We start from the raw sequence: 20,076 nt of genomic DNA on the forward strand, positions 1-20,076 counted from the left end.
TTGTCCATACTAGGCATTTATCCAGGTAAGGAGAGAAAGCATTTCATTTTAAAAGTTCATCTTGGATGTGGGATAGATCTGATTAAGGGGATTTGCGTCCCTATTTCTATTATTACTGGATGATGTTGGCTGTGTTGGGAAATAAATTAGAACTTTTCATGAAGGCTCTAAATCGAAATAAAATAATATTGTAAAACAAATTTTATATCATTCGGTGTTCAAAAATCAACCAGTTTTTCCCAATTTAACATTTGGTTAAATTGGTTTTAGAACAGGACAAAAAAAATTCAATATGTTTAGAAAAGGAATCAAACCTTTAAAATGATGTACCTACCATGGGAACCAACTTTGTATTGAATATTCTTTGAAAGCAAAACCGACATGTCTAGAGTTGTCCCTAAAACACCTCTTCTATTGGAGATATTTTAAGTAGACCGTTTTAATTGGGCCACTCTGTATATACACGAAGAGGATTCAGCGAATAAGGGAGAAAGTTCTTAGAGTAATAGCTACATATTATGTCTGAATTTGGGCTCATCATGTCCTTTTTAGGACATAAGGACACAATTTCCAGAAATACTGCAAAAATATGATCAAACTGTATACAAAGAAATTTATAAAATACTCTTTGAGGCAAGGAAAAATTTTGATATCCAATAAAACATTATTATATTAGTGGTATCGTAGCTAACGTTCTTCCAAAATATAATTTTAATTTTAATTAAAAAATAAAATGCATCAAATACCGCAAATTTATTTATTAATTGTATAAAATAATTTTTTATTGTTATTTTATAGGATTAATTGCTTTAATTCTTGTTAAAAACACTAAAAAGTATTTCATATAATTCGTAAACAGCATCATATAATAAATAGTATTAGGTGATTAATAATTCGGATATTTAATAAATTTCAAACTGTTTTTTTGGTGTAGAAAATATAAATTTCAATCTAACAATAAAAAACTGAAAACGTTTGTTTTCTATACTTCCACAAAATTTATTATATCTAAGTGACTACAGCTGTTTCGGCGGAGTGCCTTTCTCAAGTAATATAGTTTACAATGTGTTTGCCTTTTTAATCTTCAACTGAAGAGGTTGAGGAGTGGGGAGCTGTTTGTCTCGAGTTGGTCATTCAGAATTATATCTGTATTTTTCAGTTTATTAATTTCCATAGATTCTAAAAAAGATAGCTTAAGGCCTTTATTTTGAATATGTAGAATTTTAAACTCTTCATTGAAAGAATGATTATGATCTAGAAGGTGAAGTGCGTATGTAGAAGTGTCTGTTTTTCTATTGTTGAATGCCCTTTTGTGTTCTGCTATCCGTTTGTCAAAAGTTCTGCCAGTTTGACCGATGTACGTTTTCGGACAGTCACCACAAGTTAGTTTGTACACACCACTCTGTAGTTGCTTTCTCTTTCGGCTTTTATTGTTCTTAATATATTTGCTTAAGTTGTTGTTAGTTCTGAAAGCTGGTGTTATTCCTTTCTTTTTTATGTATCTGGCTATTGTTGTTGTTATCTTGCCAGTATATGTGAGAGAGCAGAAGGTACTGGGTTCTTTCTGTGGTGGTGGATACACTAATTTCAGGGCTTTCTTATGGAGTTTTTGGTTTAAAATTTTGTTAACTGTTTGTTCGTTATAGCCGTTGTTTACTGCTATTTGTTTAATGATGTTTAGTTCTATTTCGAAGTTATTTTTTGTCATGGGAATTTCTGTCAGTCTATGTATCATGCTATGGTAGGCTGCTAATTTGTGTTGTGTAGGATGGGATGATGAATTGTGTATAGTTGTGTCAGTATGGGTAGGTTTATGATATATGGAGAACTCATGTTTGTTGTGTAGTCTGGAAATCGTTACATCTAGAAAGTTTATAGAGTTATTCTGTTCTGTTTCTACTGTAAACTCAATATTATTATGAAGTGAATTAATATATGATAGAAATTGGTCAAGTTGTCTGTTAGTTCCTGTAAAGCATACTAGTATATCATCCACGTATCTCCACCAATATAAGAACTGTTTAAATACGGGATGATTAGAAATTGTTGTTTCAAGTTGGTTCATAAATATATCTGATAGCAATGGGCTTAGAGGATTACCCATAATAAGTCCTGCACTGTTGTTTGTGTATATTTGATTATTGAATTCAATATCCTACACAACACAAATTAGCAGCCTACCATAGCATGATACATAGACTGACAGAAATTCCCATGACAAAAAATAACTTCGAAATAGAACTAAACATCATTAAACAAATAGCAGTAAACAACGGCTATAACGAACAAACAGTTAACAAAATTTTAAACCAAAAACTCCATAAGAAAGCCCTGAAATTAGTGTATCCACCACCACAGAAAGAACCCAGTACCTTCTGCTCTCTCACATATACTGGCAAGATAACAACAACAATAGCCAGATACATAAAAAAGAAAGGAATAACACCAGCTTTCAGAACTAACAACAACTTAAGCAAATATATTAAGAACAATAAAAGCCGAAAGAGAAAGCAACTACAGAGTGGTGTGTACAAACTAACTTGTGGTGACTGTCCGAAAACGTACATCGGTCAAACTGGCAGAACTTTTGACAAACGGATAGCAGAACACAAAAGGGCATTCAACAATAGAAAAACAGACACTTCTACATACGCACTTCACCTTCTAGATCATAATCATTCTTTCAATGAAGAGTTTAAAATTCTACATATTCAAAATAAAGACCTTAAGCTATCTTTTTTAGAATCTATGGAAATTAATAAACTGAAAAATACAGATATAATTCTGAATGACCAACTCGAGACAAACAGCTCCCCACTCCTCAACCTCTTCAGTTGAAGATTAAAAAGGCAAACACATTGTAAACTATATTACTTGAGAAAGGCACTCCGCCGAAACAGCTGTAGTCACTTAGATATAATAAATTTTGTGGAAGTATAGAAAACAAACGTTTTCAGTTTTTTATTGTTAGATAAAATGAACTTCCATCAAGTAACGGTCGAATCCATCAATTATAAATTTCAAAGTATCCTTGGACTGGTGAGTAAAGAAGCCCGTGGTTTATACTAGTAGTTTAAATTTCATGAACTCACTACAAGAAATTAATAGTAGACACTGAAGTGACTAGTTTAATCCCACGAACACAGTTTGTCACGAGGGGCTCAAAAGCAAAGCAACGACTGATTAACAGATTCAAGCACTTTAGTAGCGCGGTATATACGTTATTTTTTGCACTTTCAGTAACTAAATTGAGGCAAATCTATCTATCACTTTAAACATTATTCATAGTCCAACGCAGTACCAGTTAACTAGGTAGATAATTATTCTAGTATAAAAGACAAAATATAATAAATACTTTATTCATTTATCTCATTTAAGACTAAATAAACCTTTTTAGTCATAACCTTAGAATTAAAAAATGGATTTTCGTTTGCATGGACTTTGTAGTCCATGTATGGACTTTGCAAATTAATCAATATTTTTCTGACAGCCAAACTTCACTGACGATTTTTAAGTATACAACTTGTAAACCGATAATAGCTTGAAACTGCAATGTTAACCAAAACAAACTCAGAAGGCCAAAGGTCCAAAAAGACCAAAGTCAAGAACCAAGGGTGTGACTTACAGCGAAGCTAACGCTTTGTTAAGGTTGCGGCAATACTAACAGGATTCATAGAAGCCAATATTGATGTGGGTAAGCTTAATGCAGTACAAAAAGTCGTATTGGTGGCTTATGAAGAAATTCCGCAAGCAGAACCTTAGGTTCGCTTCCTGAAAAGTACCTACCCAGAGGTCGGGTTTCCTAAAACTTAAACTGTGTGGGTGACATAGTTAGCTAAAGTGAAAGGTGGCTAAAGGAGGTGCTTCCAACCCTTAGGCCTTGGGAGGGTACATCCCTCATGGATTTGGAGGAGAAAGATATACCCAAGCCGCACTCATGCACTCTCTTCGTACAGGGTGAAGATGAGAACGTCTTAAACTCTAAAAGGATCCTTAATAAACTAAGGATAGGTAACCATGATACAATAACCCAAGATACGACACGCAGCGTTCCTAATTTCGTTCAGGTCGCGCATGACGTCACGTTGTGAGTAGATTCTTTACATTTCGAATGCATTGCCATTATGATTTGGGGATTTTAGCTTTTAATATCAGTTGTGAAATTTTCGAGAAGTGCTGTTTTGTTTAGTATGATTAAATATAATTATTGAGAACATAATCTAATAATAGAAATCAATTACAAACATGATTTTTTATTATTAGGCAAGATACGTCTCATTAGGTATATATTTTACTGTATAATACACAGCGTTGCTCTCTACTGTTGTTCTGAAGCTATTTGTTTGTGGCATTTTTGTAATTAACTATTTTTAATGGGAAATAAGCCACGATTTTACCAAAAAAATGATTTTATTAACGTTTCGACGTCCAAATCGGATGCCGTTCTCAAAATACAAAAAATATTAATGAATTAAACAAAAATGTTGTTGCTTAGTAAAAAATTCTTCTAATAATTTATTTAATCTGACTAATTTATATCGGCAATTCAGACATAATATATTATACATTTTAAAGTAGAAGACTTTAAAATGATATTGCCAATTGTTCATTCGATTACATGAAATCAACCCCAACTCAAGAATATCCGTCACAAAAAACCATAGCATGTGATCTGTCTTTAAAAATACAACCACATGACCACATGCCACGGTGACAGTAAAATTTTCGCATTAGACATTCCATAGTAAATCACGAGTGGAAACCAGGAAAAAACCTCGTAATACTATCACGACATCGTAAGTATTAGGTCTTACTATTATTATCGTAAGTATTATATTAGAATCTGGTATTAGTTCTGAGAGTAAACTAAAGTAAGACCTAATACTGACGATGTCGGGATGGTATCACGAGGTTTTTTCCTGGTTTTCCCTAGTGATTTACTATGGAATCTCTAACGGGAGAATTTTACTGTCACCGTTGCATGTGGTTGTATTTTTAAAGACAGATCACATGCTATGATTTTTTTTTTGTGACGGATATTCTTGAGTTGGGGTTGATTTCATGTTCTCGAATGAACAATTGGCAATATCATTTTAAAGTCTTCTACTTTAAAATGTATAATATGTATGAATTGCCGATATAAATGAGTCAGATTAAATTAATTATTAGAAGAATTTTTTACTAAGCAACAACATTTTTGTTTAATTCATTAATATTTTTTGTATTTTGACAACGGCATCCGATTTGGACGTCGAAACGTTAATAAAATCATTTTTTAGTAAAATTGTGACTTATTTCCCATTAAAAATAGTTAGTTGCTCTCTACCAGAATCCACTTTGCCTTTTCCCGCTTTGGCTAAATTTTGGGATGGAATAGCTTTTTTTTAAGGCATTGAAAATTTTTAGGAGAATATCCAAGCAGCTCGTGTTTCAGATTGCGTTCATAATCGTCGCTGTTACAATGTGTTGTAACAGATACGAGCGTTGTTAACGCTAAAATTGTCTGTACGTTTACGTTTACATAATTGTTTTTAAACACATCGCACTTTTTTGTCTTTTGGGAAACTAAAAAACTTGATATTCGAATCGAAACCTTGTGATTAATTGTCCACATTACAACCAAACACGGCACACCTCATTTTTAATAAAAGTTTAACAAATGGTAAGTAAAATTCACCTTAAACAAAAAAATAAACACCGTTTACTATACGACAACACTGAATTTAATGCTTACTCACAGAGTGACGTAGCTACGTAGGCCCCGCCCACCGACTCCATGTCATTTCTTCAGTTATTGTATCATGATACGTAACCATGGACTGAGTACACATCTATGAACAATATAGGGTAGCAAACCTTCAGACAAAGAAGTTTTATGACTCTTCTCAATGGATTCTGAATCTCGAGAATAACTTTAGAAACTCCAAATGTCACCCTTTTTTAGAATGGGAAAGTTAACTTTTCCGATCCAAGGAAGGGAAAACAAAAACCCGATAGGAAAAGCCAGTAACAACTCGTTTTAGTAAATTAAAAGGAAACTTCCCTACATACGAAGGTTCAGGAAGAGGAAAAATCTTCTTCAGATGGAATCAGCCCACTCATAAGGACCCAGGGGTAGCTCGCAAATTTCTGGAATTCCAGACACCAGGACAAAGATAGACGAAACAGTTCATTGCAGAACATTCGCCGGCAGATCTAATAAGCAGAAGCAAATATAGTAAAACAGTAAAAGCCAGTAGGTCTGCTAATAGGGCACTGTAAGCTGGATAGGTAGTTGAACCTGATGGAATTGGCAGATTCTGTCACCAAGAAGAAGAAAGAACAGAGCATATTTTATGTGTGATAGCCTGGAAAATGTGCGGTTTTTTTTGCATTAGGCGAAGAGAAGCCACCATCGAAAAGCTACATGGAGGGTTCAGTCTCGAAGTTATTAGACCTTTTAAAAACGGTCAGGCTTGAGAACTACAATTGATCTGAAATAGTGGAATAGGCCAAAAGCAATCCCATTGAATCTATCTGTCTATATATGCGACAGGGAACCCAAAATCTTCAATGTAGAGAGCCTCAACGCCAGCGTCATATACACGTTGTATAATTGGCGCCCAACGTGGAGATTCTTTAAGGCAGAGTCCTTAATCTAATACTAGAAAGGCTAACTAAGGTAATATTTAGAACAAAAATCAACTAAATGTATAACAACAAAAGAATTATCGGGATTTATATGTTCTCCTACACTGCGCTTGATAGTTTTTGTGACAGTTACAAACGAAGCATCAGGAACGAACAATTTTGGAACCTGACCTATAAGCCCCAATAATAATGCTTCTTTACAACACAGCCCGAAAACATACATTATTAGATGTTTAAAAATTGTTTATAATTAAGTTATAACAGCTTTTACTGTGAATACTTCAGGTGAATTTATTATGTGATGCTTTCTACGATTGAAATAACATAAATATGTTAATAAAATGGATAAATATTCAAAAATATAGAAAATAATACCATCGACTTTAACATTCTTAACTCTGATAATGAATTATAAGTAATTATCAAAGATATCTATTGAGATAGTTACCCATTTGGTAGTTGTACATCAAAAATAATCTTTTCACAACAAATACTTTAAAAGTGCTCTATTTTACACAACTGGGGATAATAAAACTGCCTTATAGCGTAATAATAATATGAAAAACTCACCTTTAATATCGTCATCTTCTAATGTTGTCGAGCTGTCCGTTGACTCCTTCACTTGAGATCCTTCTCCCTTCTTAACGATTATACTTCTACCTATAAGCGAAATGATAACATTAGATTATAGAAAGTGTACAAAGAGAACAAAAATCCAAAAAATTTCAAAATAAAATGAAGCCAATTCAGTTTAAAGAAAAAGAAAGAACTATACAATGTTTTAAAATATTGTTTCTACTTTTTTATACTTTTATACTATAACAATCAGTGAAAATTTAGTAATTAATGTATCTAACATGTGGAATTTATATTTGTTCGAGTCTTTTTTTGTCACAAATGATCGGTTTTTGTATTATTATAAGAAAGGTAATTCTTTGTAAGTTATATCCTAGTATTCAGAAGCAAGGAAGGTTAATTAGATTTAAAGGAATAATTAAAAGTAGCTACTAACAGACGATTTATAGAACTAAACCAACCAAGTAAATTTCATACAGCAAATAAGGCGAAGAAATGGAGATTACTGGGCCACACACTCCGTAAGCCAGATACCGGCCAAATTGGCCGTGGAGAAGAGGAAAACATTCGAGAGCTTCATCCTGCACTGTTTGTTCCAAGGAAGCTTGTCCTCAATGTCAGTCGCTTTTGTAGTGTTAGGGCCAATTTCTCATATCGAGTTCAACTCCAGTTTAACCTGAACTTCTAGTAAACGTCAGTTTAAAGTCAAAATCGTCTTTCTCAATTCACGATCAACCGATATGGCAGTTTAAACTTGAACGATCCTTGAACGGTGGAATTCGGCCGTTCAAAGATTTCAGAACTCAGTTCAGATGATTCCATGGACTACGCATGCGTTGTATTAACACGAACCGCTGTCATAATATAAATATATCCTATTTTATTATATTAAGCCCAACGATAAACGATAACATTATTTTTGTTTTTATAATATTTATTTATAATTATTAAAATGACTATTTGACTATAAATACTTAAATTTAACTTTATTCAAAAACAGCATAAAAATGGTAGTTTAAAATGGCCACAGTTTTTTACCTTTTGTCATCTATTGGCATTTCTCGAAAACTGTAGAACGAGCGCTGACATGAACGGGCAATGAGAAATGCATTTCAAACAAAACCACAGATCACGGGTGAACCTGGTTCAACTGAACCATAGATTAACGCAGGTATGAGAAATCGACCCTTAGAGTTCTGTATACGGCAATTTTATCTAGGTGCTCTGCTACCTTTCTGCGTGTCTGCATCTGCCTTTAAGGCTAATTTAGACGACGAGTACTGACTATTAGTACTCTTCTTGTGTAAATTGGTGTATTATATTCCAGTAAAGTACTCTCTTCGAATGTTCATGCCAGTTGAGTAAATAGAAAACAATCATATTAACTTGAATGAGTAGGTTCCCCCACCAATATCTCTCCCATGCAATACTCGACTGTATGACGCACTAGCGCCGCAGAGACCGGTTACACGCTTCTAGTGCTTAACTTTGCAAGAAAATAAGCGAAACAACTCGACTACTAAAATTGCAGCTAGGTTGACTGGCATCTACACATTAAAAAACGATTTTAGCGTGTAGATGCTACTATTCCAGTGAAACACTCGCCTCCAGTTAGTACTGACTCCAGTAACTCGTACTAGCGTCTTGTTGGTTTCTTCATGCATCTCGTTTCTATCTTGCACGTCTTATTTAGCGCAGTAACCACTTGTTTGGAGTGGCCAGATCTGTTCAAGGGGGGAAGCATGTTCACCAGATGAAAAACAGTGCCTGCGCCGTTGTTTTTAATAGGTAAAAACATACATCTCATTTACTTCTCCTTAGTTTCCTGAATATGCTTTTCCTAGTTGTCACTTACCATCCCGTATTTATGCAGTATTGTCTGTAAGTGTGGGACTTATCCAGGTTTTACTCTAAGATACTTAGTTTGTTCTGTGTGTTTTAATATATTGCCATTTGACACTTAGCTTACTTTGCGTGGAAGTGGAAGGCACAGACTTGGGTTTTAGAAGGACTGAGTCTTAGGGAATTCTGCAGTTAGTACGCAGTCATTGTGTTTAAGGCAAGCAGATTTTGCAAAATCGTCAGCTTAAAGGAAGTACTTTGTTTAATTTGGCGTGGGGTGTTCATTTGTATATAGATTTAAAAATATTGGTGCTAAAACACTTTCCTGTAGGATGCCATTCTTTTGAACTCTTCACCAACTTAACTTTGCCCTCCATCATGAAAAAACGAAAAACATTTGTTTTGCAGTAAAAAATGCACAGTTCTAACTAGATGGTGGTCAGTGAGAGCATCGTAAAATTTTTGGAGTAATGCCTTGTGTGCCTTACTGTGTCACAGACTGCTGTCAGATCTACCAAATCAGCCCCCGTTATAAGTTTTTTTTTTCGAAGCCAAATATGTTTCTCACTTATTATGGCCAGAGTTGTATAGTTTTAAAAAGTGACTAAATAGGGAAATAGGTCTCTAGCTACTGGAATTTTATTGGTCTTTCCCTGGTTTTAACAAGGCTATTATTTTAGATTTTCTCCATGATTTTGGAATTTTGCGGGGTTTACAGCACGTGTTATAGAGCTGCGTGATCCGTTGTTTTGCTCCTTGGCCTAGATGCTTTTTGTTCACTGCATATATCATTCACACCTGCAGCCTTCCCATTTTTTAGCCCGTTCATCTCATCAGGTAGTTCTTTTAGTGTATATGGAGTTCTTAGGTGGTTTGTCTCCTGATTCAGTCTTGTTTTTTAATTTTTCATTCAGACTTTCTCTAGTATTTGGGCCTCTATTATTTGGGATTTGGTTCTTAGTTATTCTATTCACAAGGAGTTGAGTAGATATTTAGTTTGCTGTAACCTTGAAAGGTGATTTATGATTCTACGGATCACCGCTAAGTTTTTTAACAAGGTCCCATGCTACTTTGCTAATATGTGCCATCCGCATTTATTACAAGGCTTCAATCCTCATTTCCTTTCTGGCTTGACTCAGCTACTGGAGTAGGGCTGCTTCGCAGTCAATCATTTCTTGGCTAATAAGGTGAGCTCCATAAAGAAAAACTTAGTAATGAAGTAATATTAAAATGAAAGAGAAGTATAGGAAGAAAAAAATCATAATGTAAGAATATGTTAGTAGTAGAGCAGAGAGAGCGGAGGAATCGTGGCAAAGTACTACCTTTGTCTTCGAATTTGTAACCAAGTATCTCTCAGAAAATGATTGTTTCCATTTCCAAGGAAAATAAGCCACTTTATAAATAATAACTTACCGTATTTATAAAACAATTTTAAATATAACGGACAAAAAAATTATATATTTTAAAACATTGTATAGTTCACAAAAAAAAAACAAATCAAAAAAGTTTTAAGTGATCTCTTCGCAGATTTGATATGGCGATTTAAACTGTGATTCATTACATTCAAATGAGATGATTTTTATTGTATTTAGCCATAAAGATGGTACTGCACTGTAAAAAATAAGCTTTAAATGAAGTGTGGTGCCTGAAGGGATGAAGTAGTGATTTATTTCTTATATGTAGTGATGTTGTTAGAAATATGAAACAAAAAAAGAGGGCATGCATGAAGCGGTTGTCACACTCACACCGTAACCTCACATATAAAATTTTGTAACATGCTTTTTGATTCAAGAACTATTATAGTACAGTAGTACCAGCTGTCTAAAAGGCTCATTAGTATTCAGCTCAGCGCGTTCAAGGTGTGGAATTCCATAAACAAGGGATCTACTTGTTTTATGACATGATCCATTGTTTATGTAATTTCACTACTCGAAAAATAGCACACCGCTGAGCTGAAGATTAATGAGTCTCTTAGATGGTTGGTACTACTAGATTCTTACAACTTTTGCATACAATGTAAACAAGTTTGTTTCAATTTTTAAAACCTTACATATATTGTTCAACAATATTCTTTATTCATAGTAGCAAATAATTTGCCCTGAAGATGGTACTGTAAGCTCCTCAAAATGTCTTAAATTACTACGCTATCTATTTTAAGAGCATATTATGAACTCAAATAGTATATATTAAGCATGATTGATATAGGTAAATAATATGGATTACATAGTAAATACATATATTACAAAGTCTCTACGATTCAAACAGTAGACATGTAGAGTACGCGTCTAAGTTCAGCTCAACCCCCTCTATTTTCTGAGCCATAAAATAATAATTTTTTGAAAAATTAATTAACACGTAGTGACGTAATTATTCAAAATAGGGAAGGGGCGCCATTTTGTCAAATTATTTTAAATGGGATAATATGACAAGTAATACCCTATTTGAAAGCTCTTGTGTCACTTAGTACTAGATCATTATCCGACTCTGTTCTTCCGTTTCAAAATAATGGTCGTTCAATGTTCAATTAGGCATTCCAAATCACGTGATATAATATGGCTGCTGGATGGCGAAACTGTCATCCATAGGCGTATCCAATGTTTAAACCACTTCATATTTAATTTGCTATCACAATTTCACAAAGGGTACCCCCCGTTAAGATAGGCAAAATGCCCTCACTCCCAGAATTCAATTTTATAATTTTTTTTACGTTCTATGCAACTAAAAAATGAGATAACGCGGATTTTTAGCTCGCCACCCCCCCTTACCCCTCCCCCCACAGCCAAAAACGTAGATTTTTAGATTTAATTTTTTTTAGTTGGGTTGCAATCGATTTAAAAATTTCAAAAAATTCACACGTGTAGCTGAGGCTTTTACAAAACATGTCTATTTTTTATGGACCCGTAGGTCGAGTGTACATAACCTCAATTTTTTTTTTAACTTTTTTAAAACCTATAACTTTTTTTTGGAGGGGGCTACAGGTCCAGTTTTTTTTGCATTTTGTGTATTTTATCAAAGTCTATTTCTCTGATTTTTTTCAGATTTTTCTGTCAGGTGCGCCATCTTGAAAAATCAAGAAAACTGTATTTTTAGGGGGTTTTTAGGGATTTTCTCCATTTTATAGACTGCAACATAGATCAACTGAAGGTTTTTTTAATAGATTATGTATAATTTGAAATAACTATTTTAGGATTATCAAAAATTGGGCAAACCACCTTTAAACCCCCCCAAAAACCATGTTTTTTTAAGTTATGTAAGGGTTTTTGCGGGCTTAATAATGATATTTTTTGAGATCGATACAGCCTGAATATTTTTTTTCATTTTTTTACGTTATATGTGATTAAAAAATAAGACTAATCGCATTTTTAGCCCACCACCCCCCTCCCCTGCCCCCACAAAAACGTCAATTTTTCTATTTTTTTTTTGTTTAGTAAAGTTGCAATTAATTTAAAAATTTTATGAGGCTTCTAAAAAACATATCTATTTTTTTAGACCCGTAGGTCGAGTGTACAATACATATAACCTTTTATAACGAATACATATAAACTTTGAGTTGGTCACTTTATGACTTTCATAATAATAATTTTTAATCGAGTTAAAGCCTTGAAAATGGCTATTTTCGCGTTTTTCAAATTTTAAATTGCATGTAACTCGACAACAGTTAATTTTATAGAAAAATCACAAGAGGCCTTTTTTGCTCAGGTTGATCCAGAGAATCTAAAACAAATTTGTCCTAAGTGAAAAAATTGATTTTTTGAATTCGTTTAAAAAATTGTTTAAACAATTTTCCGACCGCGGTACTGCCTTTCACCTTGTGGATTTGTTATAAGGACCTGTTTTTGAGCAAGTTTGTGCAAAAAAATGAATCGGAATAATTTACCTAATGGGGACAAGCATACAGCATGGACTATTTGCAATATGAGCCAAACGAAGATGGTTTGGAAAACATTAAACGATAGATACTGTTGTAGATGTGAGTTGCGGAAACGGCAACATAACCATAGGCTGTTGTTCGCATGTAGCTGCCATAATATGATATTTATCGCATGGAAGATATTTTACAAAAATCATCAAGCCAGCAGAATATCTTACAAAACTCTTTGACAATACAGATGTTATACCTGTAATAGACGAAGACAGCGATGAAGACTTTAGAACTGTAAAGTGTAATACCAACGAATATACTCTCCGAATACGCTAAGGGTATATACGAAGCTATATATTCTTTGGTAATACATTCTTTATTCTTTTTATGGTGTTTTACGTGGCAGTAAACGTGAAGCAAAATGACATTTTAATAGGCAGAGCAGAGATATAGGTTATGTAGATGGTACAAGCACATATTTGAATAATTACAATATGTATAATGTAAGGTAATATTAGGGTACCTACTAAATACAAACTAATGAACAAAGAACAAAATGTTTTGATTCACAAAACGACAAGAAGTATGATATATTAAAATAATGTATTTTTCTTAAATTGATTATTCTGTTTTATTTTGGTTTTTTGTATCCTACCTAAAAGATATCACAATGACATATTTACTTTATACAAAAATATTGCAAAAATTTGAAATTATTTTGTTAAATGTAATTTACTTGAGGACAAACTGAGCAACAGATATACTGAGAAAAAAAAATGAAAACGAAAAAATGATGATTTATTGGGCAGGTTGAGAGGGAGGAGGGCTAAAATTGAGCTAAGGCTTATTTTTAAACACATCAAACGTAAAAAAAACGAAAAAAAGAATATTCAGGCTGTATTTATCTCAAAAAATATTAAGCCTGGATCCCGCGTTAATGGTATCTAGTCGGACAAACTTTGACGTAGGTATGGAAACAGGGGAAGTTTTAATTGTAAAACGTAATTTTAATTGTGGAACATGTCATCCTGGCAAGTTTATGATTGTGAAAACTAGCAGGTGGTTTTTAAGTTTATTCAATAGCAAATTATATAAAATATACCTAAAAACTCAGTTATTTCAAATGATTCCTACATAACCTATAAAAAAAACCTTGAGTTAATCTATTTTGAAGTATATAAAATGGAGAAAATCCCTAAATAGCACCGAACAAATCAGTTTTGCGGATTTTTGAAGATGGCGCACCTTACGGAAAAATCTGAAAAAGTCAGAAATATAGTTTTTGATAAAATACACAAAACACAAAAAATAGACATGCAGCCATCACCAAAAAAATATACGTACCTATTAAAAACAAAAAAAAAAGAGGTTATAATATGTACACTCGACCTTCGGGTCCATAAAAATAGATGATCTGTAAAAGCCTCAGCTTGTGCGTGTGAATTTTTTGTAAATTATAATTTAATAATTATTAATTATTAAATTTACACAATTTAACTAAAAAAAATGACCATTTAGAATAGTTAATTACAAAAATGCCACAAAGAAATAGCTTCAGAATAACATTTGTAATTGCAAACCAACTTAAAAAAAAAATAAAATCGAAAAATTGACATTTTTGGCTGTGGGGGAGGGGGAATAGGGGAAGTGGGCTAAAATTACAGTGACTCCTATTTTTTAAAATCATATAGAACGTAATAAAAATTAAAAAAATATTCAGGCTGTATCGACCACAAAAAATATAATTAGACCCGCAAAAATCCTTACAAAACTTTAAAAAAACATGGATTTTGGGGGGTTTAAAAGTGTTTCGCCCAACTTTTGAATATCCTAATATACTCAGTTATTTTAAATTATACATAATCTATTAATAAAACCTTGAGTTGATCTATGTTGCAGTCTATAAAATGGAGAAAATCCCCAAAAACCCCCTAAAAAAACAGTTTTCTTGATTTTTCAAGATGGCGCACCTGACAGAAAAATCTGAAAAAAATCAGATAAATAGCTTTTGATAAAATACACAAAATGCAAAAAAAATTGGACCTGTAGCTCTCTCCGAAAAAAAGTTATAGGTTTTAAAAAAGTTAAAAAAAAATTTGAGGTTATGTACACTCGACCCATGGGTCCATAAAAAATGGACATGTTTTGTGAAAGCCTCAGCTACACGTGTGAATTTTTTGAAATTTTTAAATCAATTGCAACCCAACTAAAAAAAATTAATTCTAAAAATCTACGTTTTTGGCTGTGGGGGGAGGGGTAAGGGGGTGGCGAGCTAAAAATCCGCGTTATCTTATTTTTTAGTTGCATAGAAAGTAAAAAAATTAATAAAATTGAATTCTGGGAGTGAGGGCATTTTGCCTATCTTAACGGGGGGTACCCTTTCGCTACACAATTAACAAAAAAACAAAACCAAACAGGATATTCTTTACAAATTTGTCAATATTCAATGTAAACATTACATACATCATGACCACCCCCTTAACTGTGTCTATGGCTATGTCAGTTTAGCCATCCACTGACCACCACTGACAGTTCATTGGAATCCCTAATTGCGACTGTGATATATCTGTCAAGGTCTGTAATGTTAATGAAAACATGACAGTTTCTTCTGCATATCTCAGGTTGTTGGTAATTTCTCTATTTATAATCATCTCGTCTTTCTAATCTAACTAGAGTCTCTTTAAGCAACGGTGATAATATACACCCCTGTGATACACCCTTCAGAATATAAATATCTTCTTGTAGGTGATCGTGATTTTTATCTTGACTTTCTGAATCCAAAATTATTATTCTGATGCTACGGGTATCAATGTTTTTTGTTTTTAGAATGTTAATTAGTTTTTCGAATTGGATTCTGTCGAAAATCTTTTCAAAATCAATGAAGTATTTATAGACATTCTGGTTCATTTCAAGATTTCTTTGTATGAGCACATTTATTTCGAACAGTACCTCTCTAATACAGTTTATATATTAGTATATTAATATGAATTACAGCAAGACCAAAATCATAACAAATACAGATGAGGACATCACAATGAGGATCAGACAAAATAAAATAGAAAAAAAATCACGATTATATTTCTGGGTCAAATTATAAAACTTAACAAGGAAAACCAATCAGCAGAGATCAAAAGACGAGTTAGACTGACATATGGGCGGCATTTGGCAAACTAAGCTACATCCTTAAAAACAAAAGATATCCACAACATCTTAAGACTTAAGACCACGGTATATAATCAATGCGTACTCCTGTTCGCACTTATGGTTCCCAAACGTGGACTTTTACAAAAGCAAACATGGATAATATCATAAAAACGCAAAGAGCAATGGAAAGACAAATGTTGCACATAAGACTAACAGATAAAAACAGAAACGAGTGGATAAGAGAGAAAACAAAACTTAGGAATGTTAGACAACAAGTTGCAAAATTGAAATGAAGATTTGCCGGACACAATATAATATAAAAAGAAGACCGATGGAACAAAATTCTTATAAATTGAAAACCGTGGGAATATAAACGAGGCAGAGGAGGGTCCCAAATGAGATGGCCAGATGATGATCAAGAAGTACGTGGGCTCTATGTGGATGACTGTAGCGACAGACACAGAAGAATAAAAAAGGATTGGGGAGGCCTATGTCCAAAGATAGACCGAAGAAGGCAAATTAGACAGATAGACCTCTCTAGTGCCCACACCATTTCTAAAGCCTAGTTGGTTGTGGCTAATTTCATCATCTATCTTTTTATATGGATTATCTTTAGGAACATCTTCAACGCATGTCTCACCAATGCAATTGTTCTGAACACTCTTACGTATTATGCTTCTTAGGTGCTTGGAATATAGAAGACTTAGTTATCGCCTAATAACCGGAGTTGAACTTTCTCTAGTTTCCACTCACGTTACAGAATTACCACCACAATCGTACATTTAACAACTTACCATCATGATAAGGTCTCACGCCTCTTGGAAGAATAGGTACGTTTGCATTTAATTGTCACTCTTTGACTAGTCTCACTTAATGATTGGTTTTGCATGTTGTAGTTAGGCGGCGAAACTATTACATCATTGTTTTAATGAGCATATGCAAATCCTAACCATTTTTTCATTTCCAAATATTTCCATATTCCAAATACATTGATTTTGATTAGACGAGAACTAACTACCTGAATAAAGGTTTCTAAAAGCTTTTAAATTAATTCATGTTAGAGAGGAATCTATGAGTTCAGTTAGTGAAGATCTGTACAATTCACATTCTCTACATTTCGTTTAGTCGATAAGCTTTTTTGTCCTGGACCTAAGTTTTTTCAATTGCCGACTCATCAGTATAAAGGTATTTTCCTCTTTTTCCCTTTGCTCTCCTTCCTTTTTTTCTGAGAGGGAAATATATGATAGCAATTTTTTAACGTCTAAACAGCATTATCCTTTACCCTCTATCTGTTGACTAAATAAAACTAAAAATATCTGAAAGGGGCGTCCAAACTTTTGTTCATAGCTGTACAGAATCCCACCTTTTGATTTGAACATAATTAACTGTTAGCATGTTACGGGTCTCCCAACACACGAATGTTGACACATTGAATGACACTATCCACCCCTTTTTCATCAAATTTGAGAGGATCTTGTTTTTGTCAAGATATACGTGACATAAATTCAAAACCAACACGAGATTATGAGTAATTCAGTACCTAACAGGGCAACCCTACCTTTTCATAACTCCCTGGGGACTACAGGACCTAATTATTACTGGGGGGTTGGAATCAATAGAGTGGTCAACTTTGGTGAACAATTAACAGGACGTTTTCTACGTCGGGTTTGATTTGTGTGTTGTTTTGTGTTGAAAGTTCTAGAATATTTAAACGTTGGATACTGAGTGTGGATAACATATGAAATAACCAGCCATTTTGAAAACGGTTTTTAGATATTTAAGTCGTTTGATTTGTGGAATTGTGGAATAATTTCATATTAAACATATCTCCAGATTAGGACGAATGAAACACTTTCTGTTTTATCAAACAAGGTATTTAATCTTTTATTATACTGTAAGTTAATGTAAAAACGGGCCTAATTTTTATTATTTATTATTTTGTACATGTCTGTGTAAATATGTAAATAATATACTTCATCATCATCAATTGTACTGCAACCATATAGAATAGCCCCGACCTTCCCAAGTCTATTTCGCCGTTACCAACCATTATCAGTTAGCAAATTTTTTGGTGACCAATGTTTCTGGCTCTGTTTTTGAGTTTTATGCCATCACTTTCGTATTTTCCACATTTATTTGAAGGCCCATATTTTTTAAAGCATTAGAGAGTGTTGTAAATGTCTTTAATGAAAGGCACTAATATGATAAATAAATAACAGTATCTACATACATCAGGATCTGGAGATGGGGAAAATCTAAGCCAGAAGGATAATAAAACTAATCAAAATGTTCCGAGTAATTGTTAATAAAGACAGACTTTAAGTCTTGGTGTCTAATGTGTGAAATCTGTAATCGTGTACTCTCTAAAAACATGAAACATTTGATATTTTCTAATAATGTAGTATTGGTTATAAAAATAGTCTTAGAAATTTAAGACAAATGACAAATTGCAATGATAAATAATTATCGTATAAAAAGCTTTTAAACTGAAAAAGTTAACAACGAAATATACAAATAGTTTTTATTGAAGATAAGTTAGCAATCCAAATTCTCTATTTAATATGACTTAACACATAAAACTTAATTTTATGATTAATTGTTTCTATATTCCATAATTGGATAATTGGTTATTAACAAAATATGTAAGGTTTTTGCAATTTTTATAAAAAGTATACCTGAAAAGAACAAAATATCTTGTCCTGAAAATAAAATGCATATTTCAAGATAGCCAATCTGTACAAGTTAAAAATCTATTCATATTATATTGTAGATGATGAAAAATATACAATATATTCCAATAAATTATCATTTAAATATTAAAAGATGAAAGGTGAATATTATATGTCCTGTTACAAATAATTCCTCTCGTTATTTTTCCTAGATACTGTCTTAAAAATTTCTAAAGATTAGCCAATCATTTATAAGAAGTTCCACAAATATTAGATATTCTATAGTAGAAATGTTGATGAGGCACAGTATATATATATACGATTTTTGTATATTTCAAAAAGTGCTAAACACTAATAACTTTTTCAATGTTTTAAAGAATCTAATATTCGCGGTGTGCAAGTACTTGGAAGGGGAAACGAGAAACGACCCTGCGCGAGTCGCGGAGAAATATTGCAACTATCTTAAATAATTCATATTGTCAATTGAAATTGTCAAATTGACGTATATTTCATACCTTCTGTCAATGAAGCAGAAAAATTATATATTGCTCCACAATATTGATATGATATGCAATTATTATATAAAGGTAAATTTAATTAATTTTATTTTGCTTGCAGTACTGCATTTTAATAACTAATTTTATTTACTACATACAATTGTTGACGTTTTCACAACATAACCTGAATCTTATTATTTTTTTGGACCATGGCCTTGACAATTATCCAGTAACTAGGACTAATATAATTGGCCAATATAATTAAAAGTGCGAATTTTAGTATAGAGCGTAGAAATAGGGGTCGCTTTGCCGAACTTGCACGGTCCCAATGGTCCCAATAGCATATATTATGAATTCTTAGGTGTATTTAAAACAGTTTATAATGCTTGTGATCTTGCCATCTAAAATTTTAGAGCAGATGCAAGAACGTTGACGAAAAAGACCTTAAATATGGCTAATATTACACAACACGATAAAAATACGTTAAATGATAAATCTTCTTCTTTTTACGTACCATCGTCGCGACGGAAGATTACAATGATCATGGCTATCCTGATCTTAGAATACTAATAACATGCTTCAAACAGATCAGAGTAGAATAAATTGGAAGACATTTTTCAAGGCGTTTCTTCAGTAAGCTATGTAGGCCTGAGATTTGTGGAGAGGATCTTTAAATGGACGTTCCCAAATACTCCAATTTTCTCCTAGTAAGTATTGCTAGTTCTCCTAGTATTAAACCTTTTTCCTCAAGAGATTTTCCCCACTATTTAAGATTTTGTTTTTTCAGTATTTCTTACTAACGCTAAATCGTCAGCATACATTAAGTACCAGGGAATGTGGAACACCCTGATGAGGA

General features: G+C 33.0%; 1 protein-coding gene across 4 annotated transcripts in view; it reads right to left on the reverse strand.

Annotated features, from left to right (window-relative positions):
• The window catches only part of LOC114344042 (calcium/calmodulin-dependent protein kinase type II alpha chain), a 712,828-nt gene that overhangs the window by 201,470 nt on the left and 491,282 nt on the right, over window positions 1-20,076 (reverse strand). For all 4 annotated transcript variants that reach the window (XM_050655404.1, XM_050655405.1, XM_050655403.1 and 1 more), the window contains exon 10: window positions 7,201-7,290. In XM_050655404.1, the coding sequence (XP_050511361.1) occupies window positions 7,201-7,290 (90 nt within the window). The remainder of the gene's footprint in view (window positions 1-7,200; window positions 7,291-20,076) is intronic.

The sequence above is a fragment of the Diabrotica virgifera genome, chromosome 7 (genome assembly GCF_917563875.1).
Source record: "Diabrotica virgifera virgifera chromosome 7, PGI_DIABVI_V3a".
Classification (NCBI taxonomy): domain Eukaryota; kingdom Metazoa; phylum Arthropoda; class Insecta; order Coleoptera; family Chrysomelidae; genus Diabrotica; species Diabrotica virgifera.